We start from the raw sequence: 11,383 nt of genomic DNA, 5'->3' as shown, positions 1-11,383 counted from the left end.
AAAAAGATCAAAGACAGAGGAAAAGGATGTGTGTGTGTGTGTGTGTGTGTGTGTGTGTATACCAAAAAAAATCTTAAGCATCTCTTTTTCTAGTAGTAAATAACTGGAACATAAGGGAATGCCCATCTATTGGAGAATGGCTGAACAAATTATGGTATATGAATTTAATGAAATACTATTGTGCTATAAGCAATTGTAAAGGAAATGGTTTCAAAGAAGCCTAGGAAGACTTGTATGAACTGATGCAGAGTGAACTAAGTAGGACCAGGAAAATAATTTATACATTAACTTCAACAATATAAAGATAAACAACTGCAAAAGACTTTAGGACTCTGAAAAATATAATTCATTAACCACGATGCCAGAGAACTGATGATGAAGAATGCTACTCATCTCCTGACAAGGTGGTGATTCACTAAATATGTAGGACTAGACAAATTTTTTGAACCTGGCCAGTATAAGATTTCTTTTGCTTGACTATACATATTTATTACAAGGATTTTATTCTTTTTTCCCCAGTGGGATCAAGAGGGGAGGTGACAAAAAAAAAAAAGAGGGGAGGTGAGAGGGAGAAAATATTTTTGTTAATGGGAAAAAATTAAATCAATTTTTTTAAAAAGAGGGTCATAGGGTTTTAGAGCTGAAAGGGGCCTGTTTTATAAATTACAATACTTGTATGCACATCACAGGGTTGCTGTGAGAATCAAGTGAGATAACATGCATAGAATACTTTACAAACCTTAAAGTACTACATTAAACACATTCATTATTATGAAAGCTTCTCGTCCAAGTCCCTTACGCCTTAGATGAGGAAACTGTGACCCCAAGAGGGAAGTGGCTTACCCAAGTCCTGAAACTGATAAACATCTGAGCCCAGATTTATAAAGGTTTTAGCTCCATAGCATAGTAGGAAAAGTACTGAATTTGGAGTTCAAGAACCTATAATCAAATCTCTACTCTGCTACAATCCTTCTCATGACAACAATAAAGAGGCAGGGTCACGTAACAGAAATTGTGCTAGACCTAAAAATCAGCACAGACTTGTGTTCACATCCTACCTTGGACACTTACAGGTGAGCCTATGTGTGAGAAGATTTATACGTACTGACGCAGAGCCAAGAGGGCAAATGTAAAGGAGCAATATGTCCAGCAATATGTCCACTAGAATGATGGAAATGAAGACAACATATTGCTAGTGTGACAATAGGCAAGTCATGCCATTTCTGACCCTCAAATCCAAAGATCTGGATTTGAAAAGAGTAATTGAGATGGCAAAGTGGTGTAGTATACTGAATGCTGGGCTTGGAGTTAAAAAGGCCTGAGTTCAAATCCTGCCTTAGACACTATCTGGGCCAGCCTGGGCAAGTCATTTAACTTTTCTCTATGCCTCAGTTTCTTCATCTATAAAGTGGGAATACTAGTACCTATATCTCATGGGATTGTTGCAGAAATCAAGTGAGATGAATATGGAAAACCCTCTGCAAAACTTAGCTATTTTTTATTATAATATCTCTAGTACCTAACCTCACAAGTTTGTTGTGAAGAAAAAATGAAATATTAAGCATTTTGCAAGCCTTGAAGTACTATAAAAATGTTATGATGATTATCCAGTGCTCTATCATAGAGGGACAGGATCTTGAATTAAAAACTTACCAAATTGGGGGAGGGGAGAGATGGGGAAAAAAACTGGAACTCAAAATCTCATGGAAATGAATGTTGAAAACTAAAAATAAATATATTTTTTAAAAAAACTTACCAAAGGGAAATAATCCCTACAGTAATAATAGCTAGCATTTATATCGCCTTTAAGGTTTGAAAACACTTCATAAATATTATCTCATTTTATCCTTAGAACTACCCAGTGAGGTAGGTGCTCTTATTATCCCCATTTCACAAATGAAAGAATTAAGGCAGAAAGTGGTTAAGTTATTTGTCTAGGGTCATACAGCTAGTAAGCGTCTGAAATTGAGATTTGAGCTTGTCTCCCTGATTCCTAGGTCCAATGTGTGTCTAATGTGTGTATCTGGACCTAAAACTTGAAAAACCAGCTGCCTTCAATCTTTAGAGAAATTCTGAGGTAGAAGAGATAGTATCTTTACCATTTCAAACTGGGTACAACTTCCTTTCTTTTAAATTTCTCAACTACAGTACTTAAAAGACAATACTCTGCTGATGAGAATCTAGTGCAGTCTGTCTGGATCAAGTAGAACGATGTCATCGAAGGACCACAGGAGATAAATGCTTCTGAACATCAATCAGACTATTTAAATTTTTATAATCAAAAATAGTCCAAAACTCCAGGGAGGGACAAGGAAGCAAACACATCTTCCTTCATAATTCATTGTCCTGTGCTTCTAAACAGATGCTTTCAGGCCAAAAACAGCTTTGGCTTCACTTACTTTCCTCTTTGAGTTAAAATGTTGTCACTCAGAATATGTTGGTCTTCCCTAGCAATGGTACTTCTTAACAGGCCCTGCAATGGCCTGGGGGGGGGGGGGGGGGAAGGGGAGCTGGGGAGAGCTTAGATTGAAAATTTATTCATGTATATATAATTCATTTCAGGGATTCTTCCTTCAATTCCTTCCCCCCTCCCCCAACACACACACACACACACACACACACAACACACATTACAGCTAATTTGTCTCTTGAGTGCTGTATTTTAATCAGCAGATACGGTACTGAGCAATAATAAAACTGAACTGAGAATAAATCCTTCTTCTTAAACCGTTGTGGAAAGGATTAGTTATACCAAAGGCAGCGAGAAGTGTGAGATTTCTCCGAATCTCCTGATACTGCCATAGATCACTTACAAACAGGGTCCTCCATCTTCAAGGGTCTTCTCAAGCGGATGCTGGCAGGGACGGTCTTCTCAATCAATTCGTCCACACTCTAGATTTAAAAGAGAGCCAGAGAAACACAGAGAAAAAAAAAACAATATAAATAGGCCTATTTCTTTGGGAATTGCTTTTGCATTTCTTAAATCCATAAAGGCTTGTGGGGAATTCATTTAAGTAGTTTGAATCACTTTAAACAAACGCAACAAAAGCCCTCATTGTGCATCAACAGTTGTAAAGGGCTGATTCTATCTCTCTGCTAATAGAACTTAGTTTAGCAGGCGGGAATAACTACTCAAACCGGTCACTAACACTTGAAAAGGAACCACTTTCCCAGGCAACAACCTTCTTAGCTATGCGACCAAGGAAACCAGCAAGTTTCAAGGTTTCCATGGCTAAAAGGCACAGCCAGGGGCAATGGAGAAACCCACTCGCCGAGGGAGAAAGTGGTGCTGCCTGGGGGAGAAGGGAAGAAGGAATTAGGGCCAAGGGCCGGAGGGGCTGAACTGAGTGGAAGCCAGAGGTGGGGAGAAGAGCTTGAAATAGGGGAGCGAGCGGGGGTGGGTAGGGAAAGCGGGGAAAGGAGGACTGGGGGCAATTGAAGGGAGGAGAGGAAGAGATGAGCAGAAGCAAAGGGGAATGGGGAAAAGGGACCTTACCGCCAATCCTAAAGTCTGCAGCATCTCCCTCTTCTCTTTGTCTCTCGGGCCAATGTGCCTCTCGGAGAAGTCATCGTGCCTAGGGAGCAGCTGCTCGATGTGGCGAGAGGTCACAGTGGCCCCAGAGCTGCGGCCGTCGCTGCCGCTGCAGTCTCGGCACGGCTGCGCCCAGCGTCCCCTCGGGGGGCTCGGCCCTGCGGGACCCACGGGCAAGTGGCGTACAGTGACCGCCGCCACCCCCCGGCCAAGACGCAGTCCTCCCCACCACTTGACACAGTTCTGCATGGCCGACGCTACTAGCAAAGGGACCAGGCTGAGTTCAACGCTTTCTTTTTACTCCTAGAGGTGGTCCTCCCGGCCCCCCTCCCTTCTCTTCTATTCGGGCTGCTCTTCGGTTTGTCCTCAGTCTCCGCCGAGTCCTAAGCCAAGGATATGTCTGTCTCCTGAGACCCTCCCAGTCTCTGGAATGGAAGGAAGCAGAGATGGATGGATGGATAGAAGGATGGAAGGATGGATGGAGCAGGCTGCAAGACTTGGAGACTCAGACTCTGACACTCGCACAAAGTTCTCAGTCCAAGACACCTGCCGGGCTCACTTAAAGAGGAGCCAAACAGACTGCGTGACGAAGAGGTGTAGAACGCGGTCTCGAGCTCCGCCCTTCTGGGACATTTTAGCCAATAGGAAAGGACACAGAGGGGTAGAGGGGGGAATTGGGGCAATGTAGCCCCCGCCCCCTCTGCTTGCCTCCACCCCCAATCCCCTCAATTCATTCTACTCTTTCCCTACGCCAGCCGGTAGGAAATAATTTCCCCATAGCCTGTAGCTTGGGACGCCAGAACCTCTGGGCGACTTCCAAATTAATCCAACCTAAAGTGTAAAGTAATCTAGCTTAGAAAACCTAATGGAGTTCCAGGTGAGGGGAGTGGGTGTGAAGAGAAAAGGAGGGAGAAGTGGGGGGGGGAAGGGGGAGAGAGAGAGAGAGAGAGAGCTTCCCCTACTAAGAACATTCTAATTTCTGATTCATCATTATATGTGTAGATATATTTGTTATTATAACATATGTATGTTATATCATATATACACGTGTATATATCTGTTATTCTGTAATAAACTAGACTTCACACATGATATGGCTCACTAAAAATTTCTCTGAGGTACAATAGTCAAAGTTTCTTTGAGGCACAAACTGTTGAATTTTTTTTGAAAATGCATTTTATTTGCTGTGCTGCCCATAGGAAAACATTGATTAAAAGCAATTTTTTTTTGCATTCCTCTAGAAGGCTATAATATACAGTATTTTCCTTGTGAATTAGGGAGATCTGAAAATTAAGCATTATGAATGGTAAGTCTTAAAAACAACTGTGGAAAATTCATCACAATGTAAATTTAAACTTTATTATGGTGAATAATTACCAGGTGTTTAATTGTCTCAGACGACTATTTGGAAACCAATCTTATAACATCATTTGAAAAGGAAACCACACAGAAATGAATTTATTGACATCATGAGGAAGAAAAGATCTGTGCCATTAAACAGTTTTTGATGACATTGACTGGTATGGGCCAAGCCAAAACCTTTGCAATTTACCTTAAAAGAATTTGGGTCTCATTTGTTTGAGGGGGGGAATGATGGGTACAGGCTTTGGAAACCCCTCCTTGAACTCTCCTCGAATTTTCCCACTTGATAGTAAGATAGTAAGTCTCTAGCATTCACCTGAGGCCATAATCCCCTCTTACCTTTCTCATTATTGCCTATGCTCCATCTCCCAATTTTCTGTTACCTTTAACTTAGCCCAGCGCTCCATTGTCTGTTACCTCAGGATGACCCCCAGCTACTTTCCACCCTAGATCATATCTAGACCCAGTTCTACTTTCCAGTCACTCCCATCAAGATCCTCCCTAGACCCCTCCTCCAGTCACCCCAAACTACTTATCCACTCCTAGATCCCTCCCACAGTCTTTCTGTATATCAGACAGGTCTTATCTCTATTAAGGTTCTCAGATTCTTAAAATCTAGCCAATAGCACAGACTCACTAGGAATCTTGATTGCCCCAATCAGTGTTCTAATAAACTTTGTCTTTGACTGAAAGAAGGCTTGGGTCTAATTCATTGGAGCAGGACTCCAGTGTTGCTATTTTGGGGTCCCAGCACCCCCAATCCTCTAAACCTCAACAGCATGATTACTATCTTGCCATCATTCTTCCTGCTTCTCACCAATTTCTCTCTAGTTCTTCTTCAGACATCTAATATTTGCATTTGGATTTTTAAGAACTCTGAGACCCTCAGGTCTCTTTGTGCTGCCGTATCTTCAAATGTGGGAGGAAAAAAAAAGACTATTAGTCAAGAGTTCTAATTTCCAGTCTGGACCCCATAGTTCAGTGACCTTTGTGACTTCAGGCAAGTCTCTTCACTGATCTGGGACTCAATGTACCATTTGTGAAATGAAGAGTTTGGACTCAATGATCTCAATAGCTTTCAGCTCTAACATTCTATGTTTAATGATTTTTGGCATTAGGAGTAACAGTTTGGGGCAGCTAGGTGGTGCAGTGGATAGAGCACCGGCACTGGATTCAGGAGGAACTGAGTTCAAATCCAGCCTCAGACACATAACACTTACTAGCTGTGTGACCCTGGGGCAAGTCAACCCCATTGCCTAACCAAAAAAAAAAAAAAAGAGTAATAGTTAAAGTCCTAGTTCTGAGGCAGCCAGGTAGCACAGTGGATAGAGTGTTTGACTAGGAGACAGGAAAACCCAAATTCAAATTTTGTCTCAGACTTATTAGCTATGTGATACCCTGGGCAAATTTTCAGTCTCAATTTAATCATCTTCAAAATGAAGGGCTTGGATTCATGGCTTCTAAGGTCCCTTCTAGATATAAAATATGATTCTATGATCAAATGTGGATAGAGACACATGTGAGGAATTGTGCTGTAATAGAATATAAAACTTTCAGTTGTAAGCCCTATTCCACACATCATAGATGTAAGACCTGATTCAAGTCTTTTTACTCTTCTGGGTCTCAGTTTTCTCATAAATATTATAGAAGGCAGGGAGGCATTAGACTAGACCAGTAGTTCCTACCTGTGAGTCCCTCCCTCCAAGGGAGCCTCAGAGTCAGTGCAAGATCAATAATAATAATAAACATTTATTAAGTGCCTACTATGTGCTTAGCACTCTGCAAAGTGCTGTGGATACAAAAAGAGGCAAAAGAGTCCTTTCCCTCAAGGAGTTCACAATCATTGAGACAACAAATAAACATATATATAAACAAGCTATATGCAGAGTTCTGAGAATCCATAAATAAATAAACATAATTTGTGTAGATGAGTTAATGGGTTCCAGATATATGTACTACTATTATTCAAATATACATAGATGCAATTGTGATGAATAAAATGCAAATTCTTTGACAGATAGCCTTTTTGTATTTTCTCAATCAAGAAATAAAAGCATAACCATCGATCAATTAGCCAATCAATAAGCATTTATTAAGCATTTACTAAGAGTTTGACATTGTGTTTAAGTGCTGGGGGTAAAAAGAAAGTCAAAACAGTTCCTGACTTCAAGGAGCTTACATTCCAGTGGAGAAGACAACATGTGGATGTTTAATTACATACAAGATCCATACAGAGTAGATAGAAGGTGTGTAACTTCAGAGGAGAAAGCTCTAACATTTGGGGAGACCAGAAAATTTCTCCTGCTAAAGATAGCATTTGAGCTGAGCCTTGAAGAAAACCAGGGATTCTAAGAGCTGGAGGAGGGGAAGCAGAGCATTGCATTCATTTGTATATTTGAGGGGCAACTAGGTGGCACAGTGAATAGAGCACTGGCCCTGAAGTCAGGAGGACCTGAGTTCAAATCCGGCCTCAGACCAAACACTTGACACTAGCTGTGTGACCCTGGGCAAGTCACTTAACCCCAATTGCCTTAAAAAAAAAGCAAAAACATTTATATATTTGAGGACATTAAAGAGGGGTCTTCATGCCTGTAGAGTTTGGGAACCATTGGGTTGCATAATCTATAAGTTCCCTTCTGGTTCTAACATTCTATGATTATGTATAGTGAGTTTATTTAAAGGTGAGATTATGTAAAATGAGATTATGTAAAGAGAGTTTATTTAATGGTGAGATGGGGAGGGGTGAGATGAAATGACATGGGATTTGGTAAACTGACAAAGGATAAGTTACGAGCAGTAAGTATGGTGGGGAAGGAACACCACTGTTTTCATGAATAGAAATCTCCATAGAGGAGTTAACATTTGATTTTCATTGACGGGTGCAAAAATCCTGTTAATATGAGAGTAGGGAAAGACAATAAAGGTATGGCTTTGGAAGAAGGTTCTGAGGTCATATAATCATAACATCTCAGAGTTTGAAAGGAGCTAAAAGGTCATCTTGTCCACCCCCTACCCAAATCATGAGTCCTATCTACAACATCCTTGACAAGTAGTGATTCATTGATAGAGAACACAGATAGAAGTGGAATGACTGGATCAAATAGTTACAATGAATAAAATGCCTGGGAAAATCCAAATTGGGGGGGGGAATAGAGTATAAAGGGAGGTCTTATGAAGATCTTTGGAATATTTTCGTCTTCTCCTCCACTTCCTTTCACTCCATCAGGAAACTATAGACAGGGCAGATGCTCACGTATTTGCTTTGGATAAATTTTGGAGCTATGCTTATCATCCAGTACTCAGTGACATCCCTAATTTAGCATCAAAGAAAACTGGCTGTGATCAGTTGTACTGCTTCAGGGTCCTAGCCAGCCAAAAATACATTCTGCCTTCTGGGACCTACAGACATATCCAAGCGGTAACTGACTATCCAGGAGGAACCGTAGTCATCAGCTAAGAATTGCCAAGAGTTTCTCTTTAGGAGGGTTTGCTCCTATCTCCACTAGATCTAATTCTGCTTTCAACCACTTGAGCATTCAGTTTCTTTTAGGTGTAATTCTGTTCAATTTCCATTTTACCTCCTTAACACTCTCTCACCTAGTTAGCCCATCTCCTTTTCCAGTCACACAAAATGAATGAATTGAAAAGCATTTAAGTATCAATAATGTTCTAAGCCCTATACTTTTTACAACATTTCTCAGCATTATCATTGGCATTATGTTGAAGCCAACTTACACACACCACACATCTTTACACTGGCTTTTGGTGTACTCACAATTTTAATTATTTAGACGTAGAAGTGTTCCATGATATTCAGCCACATGGCTTCACCAGAATATCAGTGTCAAAAAGACTGCAACAGCAAGCAACTTGGAATCATTAAAAGTGCTCTGTGGACACTTTTACCTATCAAAAAAATCATCTTTAGTGTCTCTTTGAGACATACATAGTGATGGGCTAATTCAACAGATTGCCTACCTAATTGCATGTTAGAATATGGGCAATATACATTTTTCATCAACTTGATTCTTCCTGAATAAATTGCTAGGCTGATTTCTTTTGATTGATTGCAACTAGACATGACCCTCTCTAGACAGAAGGATAGGTAGAAAAAGGAGCAAGAGAAAGATTTGAGATGAAAAGGAAAGAATTGTGAAAGAGATTTGAAATTACAACAGGAAGACTGAATTTGTGGTGGGGAAATTTAGAAGTGTTTCGTAGGCTCTCAGGTTTTACTCTTCCAACCCATACTTGCACTACCAGGTTGGGGCAGAATGTGGCAACTTTTCTACTGTCGGATATAGGGATAACCTCTGAGGGGGTCAGGTCACTTTTCTAATAGTAACATGGTTCATGAACTGCCACCAGTACTCTTCCTTCAGTGATTATCAGTCAATATCAACTAGCCATATAGAAAATTAGTTTTTAGAAATTGGTAGTATAGTAAGAACATTCCCTGCAAACCAGGGGCACACTCTCCCAAAAATCTAATGGCAAGTGGCCTTAAACTTGGAATAGAAGGTATGGCACAGAGGGTAATTCACAACAGCTGGCTAGAGACCCTCCTGAAGTTCCCCTTAGGTATAGTGTATCTTGCTACTGGGTTTCTTCTACCAAAACTGCCTTTTCTTAATGCATCTAGTTTGACCTTGCCTCTGGATGCAGACTGTGATCAGCTTTCCCAGGGATGCTGCAAGGACATAGGTGAGAGGTCCAAATTCTTACAAAGTCTTCTTCTGGTCAAAGTGTCAAAGACCAAAGGCTCTTCTCCTCCCCATTCTCCCAAGTGATTGTTTCTTAGAGAATTGGCTGGAACTTCTCTCTCCTCTAGGCTACCAGATAATCAAAAGTTGGGCTCCAAATTGGAAGATCCACAGGATATGACTGTCTTCAGCCAATCCCAATGGACCTGCTGTGAAACATCACTCCATTTCATCCATGGCTTTTACTCCTTACAAACTGATCAAGGACTTCTTGCACCTAGTCTAATTGCCAATAAGTGGATGATTAATTTCAATACAGATATCTAGGTCTTGTTCATACCTAAATCCTACCTTTGATTTATTAACTGATTGATCCAATCCAGAAGTTAGAAGCATTTACAATGTCTAAGGCATTGATATAGAACACTTAAAGGAATATTACAGAAAAAGATTCTTAGTACTGTTGTTCATCCTTCATTCTTGAAGAGGACCAGTGACATCAGGAGGGTGATGTCTGGACTTGCAAGTGAATTGGATTTAAGTGAGGCAGAGCTCGACAAAGTCATCAGACCTCACTTTCTCCTCCAGAGTCATTGGAGTCCAGTGGCATAGGTCAAGATGACTGATGATGGCCTGCTCCAGGAAAAGAAAAGAAAAACTTGGCTAAAGGAGAAGGAATTACACTAAAAGAGAAAGACTGAATGAGGATAAAGAAATTGGTAAGACAAAGGAAAGGAAGTATGGCTGTCAAGTGACTAACAAAGTGAGAAGGGGTTAACTAGGTAAAGAGAGGTAACTAGGAGTTAGCCACAATTCAATTTAATTCCACAAACATTTATGCCTACTATGTGCATGGCACTATTCTTCCCAGATAAAAAGACAAAAATGGAAGTCCCTGCTCTCAGAGAGCTTACATTCTATGGAAAAGATACAACATGGACATACATAAGTAAGTGAAAAATAAAAGAAATTAATTTATTTAAATTATATGATTAAATATTTTATTAAAAGCTCAACACAACAATAAGCATTTTTTGGGGGGGTGAGGCAATTGGGGATAAGTGACTTGCTCAGGGTCACACAGCTAATAAGTGTCAAGTGTCTGGTCTGAGGCTACATTTGAACTCAGCTCCTCCTCACGCCAGGCCTGGTGCTCTATCCACTGTACCACCTACCTGCCCCTAACAACAAGCATTTTTAAGTACTTATGTGCTAGATACTAAACTTTCTGAGAAATTATTTATATTTAAATTAATTTTAACACATAAAGTATCATACAATTTTTCAATCACTCCATTTGAGTCTTACCAGTAATTCCTTGTTTGTCCACTCATTCTCATTCAGTTTTCCTCTCAAATGTTTGTAGTTACTATGTACTCTATTCTTCTTGTTTTCTTTTTATTCACCTTGAGCTACAAAATAGTGTAAAATAATCTCAAAAGGGAAAGTGTTAACAATTCAGGGTATCAGAAAAGGTTTTACGTAGAGAGTGGCTCCTGAGTTGTATCTTGATGGAAACTATGGATTCCAAAAGGTTGAAGTGAGGAGGGAATGAATTCTAGGCATGTATCCTCTTACGCAAAGGAATGAAGACAGGAGATAGAATTTGGGAATGGAGTGCAGCTAACAGCTCATATTGCCTAGAACAGAGAAAATAAATGGGCAATAATGGAAAATAAGACTGGAAAGTGTGTGGGACTGCTAGATTGTGGGAGGGCCTTAAATGATAAGCTAAGGATTTTGTGTTTTGTTCTATAGGAAGTCATTAAAAATTTCTTTTTTGGAG

General features: G+C 40.3%; 1 protein-coding gene across 1 annotated transcript in view; it reads right to left on the bottom strand.

Moving 5' to 3' along the window:
* Positions 1-4,041, bottom strand: part of GLDC (glycine decarboxylase) — a 110,196-nt gene extending 106,155 nt beyond the window's left edge. Inside the window, exons 1-2 of the mRNA XM_027863103.1 lie at positions 3,497-4,041; positions 2,814-2,892 (exon numbers count right to left, since the gene is read on the bottom strand). Of these exons, the coding sequence (XP_027718904.1) occupies positions 2,814-2,892; positions 3,497-3,781 (364 nt within the window). The 5' untranslated portion in view covers positions 3,782-4,041. The remainder of the gene's footprint in view (positions 1-2,813; positions 2,893-3,496) is intronic.
* Positions 4,042-11,383: the final 7,342 nt, after the last annotated feature.

Source organism: Vombatus ursinus, unplaced genomic scaffold, assembly GCF_900497805.2.
Source record: "Vombatus ursinus unplaced genomic scaffold, bare-nosed wombat genome assembly UNPS02014770.1, whole genome shotgun sequence".
In the NCBI taxonomy this organism is placed as follows: Eukaryota; Metazoa; Chordata; class Mammalia; order Diprotodontia; family Vombatidae; genus Vombatus; species Vombatus ursinus.
This window is presented reverse-complemented; position numbering and strand designations above follow the sequence as displayed.